The 5,677-nt window shown below is 29.6% G+C and overlaps 1 protein-coding gene across 2 annotated transcripts; it reads left to right on the top strand.

Moving 5' to 3' along the window:
- The first annotated feature begins 1,432 nt into the window (after positions 1–1,432).
- LOC108774737 (uncharacterized) lies at positions 1,433–4,249 on the top strand. 2 transcript variants are annotated; one of them, XM_018540911.1, is made up of 5 exons: positions 1,433–1,478; positions 1,729–1,859; positions 2,704–2,960; positions 3,029–3,310; positions 3,444–4,249. In XM_018540911.1, exons 2-5 carry the CDS (start codon positions 1,854–1,856, stop codon positions 3,634–3,636), a joined length of 738 nt encoding a protein of 245 aa, XP_018396413.1. In that variant the 5' UTR covers positions 1,433–1,478; positions 1,729–1,853; the 3' UTR covers positions 3,637–4,249. The 2 variants fall into 2 exon arrangements, with proteins under 2 accessions (XP_018396413.1, XP_018396412.1); XM_018540910.1 differs by having other exon boundaries at positions 1,472–1,666.
- Positions 4,250–5,677: the final 1,428 nt, after the last annotated feature.

Genomic DNA, 5,677 nt, shown 5'->3' with positions numbered 1-5,677 from the left:
CCAATACAAGTTATAAGTGAGCCGATACAAAAAAGTTATAAGTGTGTATTTTTTTTATATATATAAAATTTATTCAAGATAAATAATAAAACGTATACGTTTCGACCCTCATTTGGGTCCTTTTCAAAAAGATTAAATATAAAAGTTCGTATATAATAATAGCGCGTACAAAATATAATAACGTGGTGGTAGTGTCCAAATTCAAGTCGAATTTTGTAATCATCAAATTATTAGATTTACTAATAGTAATTGAGTAAGAACAAAAAGAGTAATATATTTATAATTTGTTAAAGAAAAGTTTTTTTGATGTTCGCTTTGACGTTCGCGACTGTTCTAGGTATCATGTGTCGTATATTATACCTGTTACCAATAACAATTTTTTTTATATATATATATATATATATATATTCCCGAAGGTAAATTACATGATTAATATAAATTAATATATCAATATAAATTACACGTATAATATGTTATTAAATTAGAAGTAGTCTAAATAGAGACCGTATTTTTTATAGTATACTAATAAGTGAGCAAGAGTTAGCAAGATGTATAATCGTGTAAATAAAATTATCAAACTGACATGAAGCTTTTATATAACTGACGAGGTATGTACACGATTACAGTTAGACATTTTGTTAACTTTTGCTCACTTAAGTACATAAAAAAATCTCTTTTGTCTGTACGGTCTCTGTCTAGATTACTTCTGATTTATTAATATATTATACAAGATGAAGCATGCGAAATTTTGAATAATGAATTTTAATCATTGCGGAAACAATGTTTATGATGAATTCTATAGATTCAATGTAGAAGTATAACTTCTATAACGAATTTTGTATTATATGTTTACTGTAACATTGAGAATTAATGACCCGATCGGAGTCAATTATTTATATTAAATTTCTTTGTGTTATTTATATTAAACTTTTATTATTCACATGATTTTTATCATTTAAATTTAAATTTCTTAATTGTGTTACTGGTTCTTTGCTCTTCTATATACTTTGTTTCTTTTATACATTGAATTATAAATTTCTAGTGAATTAATATGTTTATTTGTGAACACTGTCTATGCATATAAATATAATAATGCATATAAAATCTTTCCTAAGAGTTTCTTCAATCATATTGGAATGAGGATAGAGAATAATAATTTCAATCTATCAGATTCCGTGTACTTTGAAATGCACAGTTTTTGATAGGTTGATATTCTTATTCTCTGTTCCTTTTAATTCTGCGCAGCCCTAAGTCAAGAGTCGTTGTCGTATGTCGTGCCGTAAGAAATTGGCCAATCACAGTTGAAAACAATCCACCATGAGAGAGAGAGATTGGCTAATTTCTTACGGCACGACATCCAACAACAGCTCCCGATCTATTGTGGAACGGGCTGAACTTTTACATATGCAAGAGTCTGTGCTGCGGCCTTTTAAAGGCGAGAGCCATGAGTAATTAGTAAAGAAGAAAAATAAGAAGGGGTATGTCAAAGGAAATAGATCAGTATTGGAGATTCATTGTGAAATATTACTAATTTTCGGAGTTTTGAAGTCTCTCGTATGACGTGGCGATAACAAAGACAACAAACGCATCGTTAAATCGTATAATCGGTATTACGATACACTGACCGACACTGACGTGACTCTCGCTTGTGATTTGAGACGTATAGGTTAGCGTCTAACCAACAAAGGGACCCATCATCGTTGAATATAATGTTTATTTACCTTGTAGTTCTATAAATAGAGAACAGACATCACGCGCGCGAGGGCGCACGCAAAGCATCCCATCAGGTGGCCGCGGACGATATCCTGGATTCACAAAATTCGTCTCTGAACACACAGCTTAGTACATTTTAAATGACAGTAAGTGAAATAGTACTTGAATAAACAGTGAACAATTATTAATATTTTCAGTCATTAAACAGTCCAGTAAATTCTGTGAATTCTATACAATACGTGTTTATGCTCTCTGCTATACTCTAAAGTACCATTTGATCTTGGAAACATAAGGCTGCTTTTTATTCCTGCTACTACTGTACTAGTGCAGTTCTCTTTCTTGCTTTAGTTAAATGTTATACATACACCTTTTATATCTTACTTTAGGTTTCATAAGTTGTGTACACTAGTTTAGCTATTAGAAAAAAAAACAGCTCCAAAGTCTTGTCATGACATAATATGCTTCCATTGATTTACGTAAGTGATTTTACTTTACTTTGGCAAATTTGACGTGATGGTAATATATTGATTTTATAATTTATTTTAACAATATATATTGAATTTATTTTAATATTACAAAGGATACTTTATATAAAAATATATGTGTGTAAAAGCGTAAGTAGTCGGTTTCACTAAAAAATGATAGGAAAAAATATGAAATTATGTACTCATTACTATCCTGTAGACTCAAGAAAGACATTTGTATTTTATTGATTTAATTTGAGCCTAGAATAATATTTATATTGTTAAATATACTACGATAGGATATTTTATAAATATTTTGTCATTAACTTAATTTCATATATAGTAACTTTAATATGTATCATTGTAGAATAGTTCACATTAGGGCTGTTACATTTGACAACTTTGAATTTTTGAAAAATAGCCTTAAAAAACATGCAAATAACTAAATTTGTTATGTAAGATGATATTCTAAAAGAAATTTTATATTCTGTGCAACACTTTTTTTATTTGCATGTTTATTTCTCAGAATACTATGGGTGGAACGCACTTATATACGCCACAGTCCATCTTACAACAGATGATGAACCAACAGAATCTACAGCAGCAACAGAACCTACAGCAGATTGAGCCATGGATGCAAACGCCGCAAGTACCACCAATAAGTATTCCCTGGAGTGTACCTGGATTGCATCAATCAGAATTAGTTAGGTTCACTGGAGAGACCAGCTCTGGGCCAATACTTCATCAGAAAAGAAAATTAGAAACATCAGATGTTGTAGATACGTGAGTGTAATGCTCTTTATGTCTACCAATTAATTCTATAGCTTGATAACATGTTGTTTTTCATATAGGTGTCATACAAAGCAGTTTATAACGGAAGAAAAAATAGCTGCACATTTCAAAGGTCTGCACATTAGTCCTAATTATGAATTCAAGAATCCAGTGCCATCAACTTCCACTGTTCAAACGTCATCTTCCTGTTATAAGTCATTAAATATTGATTTGAATGTTGATGTGACAGATACATTAAATACTGAACAAACGAGCGAGCTACATCCAAGATTAGTGCTTTCAGAGGAACTCAAGCGAATGCAAGAGGAGCCTATTTTGCCATCAACTCTTATATCTAAATTGTAAGTATACTGGTTATATATGATTTAATAAAAATGCTTTTTAAAAAAGAATGAGAGCGAGAGAGAAAGAGAGAGAACTGAAAAGAAAAATGTACTGTGTTTTCTAAACCTTGTTTATTTTCTTCTCTTGTAGAGAGAGGCCTTCTATGGCTCTAGTTCTTTGGGAACCACCAAATAGACATCTTCGTATCCTGCCAACGAGAGATACTCCAACGCCAATCCCGAATACATCCGACGACAATAATAATAACAATAATGTTACTATTCCTGATCTAAATAATATATTATCCAGTGCCAGATCAGCATTCGAACCAATGGAGTTATGAGAATCTTTGGTTAGTACTGTATATTTTATCTCTACGTACATTGAAAATAAAAAAGTATAAATATTATACTCCGATTTGGAAAAAGGTTTCAATAATCTGATCTACAAGTAAACTACACTGCTGGAAATTGAAAGCCCAAGTAGTTGTGCTAAATGAATTCAGTTGATCGGAAGGCTCCAAACCCCGGTCTCCTGATAGCAATGCCTTCCGAGGACGGAATTGCTACCAACAACTGTACATGGTAGAGACGTCTCGATCCATTCTTACCGCGATATCAAGAAATGATAATCCATCCTCCCAAAGGCCTATCATACGGCCTCGTTCAAAATGGGTTAATTGTCGATATCCAGTTTGTTGTCACCTTCGAGGCATTCTACATAATTTTATCACACGATATCACAGTCTTTCACAGTGATATTAACGCTTATGAATAGCTCCACACGTGTCTAATGGAAAATTTTATTCCGCATTCGTCGTAATGCTACAATCGTATCCTGCAAATTGTGACCTCTTGCGTGCATGTATTAGATATCAATATAATAACTTATAAATAAACATTCTGTGTAACTTTCATTGATCTAGCACTCTTTCATGGTGTTGGGATTTCAATTTCCAGCAGTGTAAATTAGAAGAATAAGGGATAAAATAATGTTTTGCTGTTTCTCCTATAATAATCATTTGAGTGATGCTGTATCTGTGTGAGTTTGAAACACAATTAATATATTATTTTTATTCAATAATCATGGATTTCACATATCATAATTTTGCTTCTAGTCACCACATATTGAATTGTGATGTCAGAAGCAAGAAAATGACACATTAATTTTTGTTATGTACTTTTCAGGAGTTTTCAATACGGAGCATATATCTCTTTCATTATATATATTCTTTATTGTATATTATTTTGTTATAATTTTCTTATATATAACATGTAATTAATATATGAAAAACAATATTATTATGAAGAGATACATATATAATGAGTCAGAGCATTTTTTTATTTGAAATTTTTTCTATCTTTATCTAGTAGCACAAGCAGAAAATAAGGATGTCTTTACATTTTGTCTTTTATAACCATACATTAACTTTTATTACACACAGCAAATGTTAGTAATAGGAGAACAATGCAAGAAAAGAATTTTAATTTAAGAAAAAGCGATGATTTCGAATAAATAAAATAGAGGAAATTAATTAAATATCACTAACAATTTTTTCAGTTTGTATTTTGCATATAGAATTGAGTGAATGAAAGATAATGATTATGTATAAAGAGATAATATAAATTATAACATACAACGAGCGTTTATTATGAATGATTAGTATAGAATGATATATGTATGCATTAGTTTTGTATTAAAGTACGATTATGATAATAAAATCGCATCGGAATTTTAATCTTTTTCACCGAGTTATTCAATATGAAGTAAAAATGACCTCTTTTGCTTCAACGTTGATTAATTAAAAAAAAAGTATCGTACAGAGATTGAAAAAAAAGCAAATTAAAGGTAAAGATTCACTCTTTCGAAAGCTGTAAACCGCATTTGTGCTCAATTTTTAACGCTGTGGAACTTTGCAAATTTTATAAAAAATTTTGAAATTTGATGCATCTTTATTATATATAATATTTCATAAAAAATTAAAATATATTTAAAAAAAATTTTTTTTTGTTATAATGATATCTTTTTCATCGTAGAAAACATTTTTTTTTAAACTAGCTAAATAGATATAATTAAATAAATTCAAGTTACTTTAACGAAATTGGAATATCTGGAAAATAAAAGAAAATTTTTTTTCTATTTTAATTACATTTTTATTGTAATATATAACTTCAATCAAGTTTTGCGTATTAATTTTGTAATCAGTTTTCTATTTCTTAAAATAAGGGATGAAGAAAGAGGAAATAAATCTAAATTTACAAATTTGTGTAGAATCGGCTGTAGATATTTTAAATTAATGATTAAAATAATTCTGAATGTAAATAATAGTTAATTCAATAAATTATTTGAATATCCAACTATTGGCAAATCCAAATTGTATTTAT

Source organism: Cyphomyrmex costatus, unplaced genomic scaffold (assembly GCF_001594065.2).
Source record: "Cyphomyrmex costatus isolate MS0001 unplaced genomic scaffold, Ccosl1.0 scaffold273, whole genome shotgun sequence".
Classification (NCBI taxonomy): domain Eukaryota; kingdom Metazoa; phylum Arthropoda; class Insecta; order Hymenoptera; family Formicidae; genus Cyphomyrmex; species Cyphomyrmex costatus.
This window is presented reverse-complemented; position numbering and strand designations above follow the sequence as displayed.

What these genes read in the sequence shown, in the direction of transcription:
- LOC108774737 (XM_018540911.1), top strand. An exon ending in ACATCAGATGTTGTAGATAC is followed by an intron (nt 2,961 to 3,028) that starts GTGAGTGTAATG and finishes TTTTTCATATAG; the next exon opens with GTGTCATACAAAGCAGTTTA. An exon ending in TCAACTCTTATATCTAAATT is followed by an intron (nt 3,311 to 3,443) that starts GTAAGTATACTG and finishes CTTCTCTTGTAG; the next exon opens with AGAGAGGCCTTCTATGGCTC.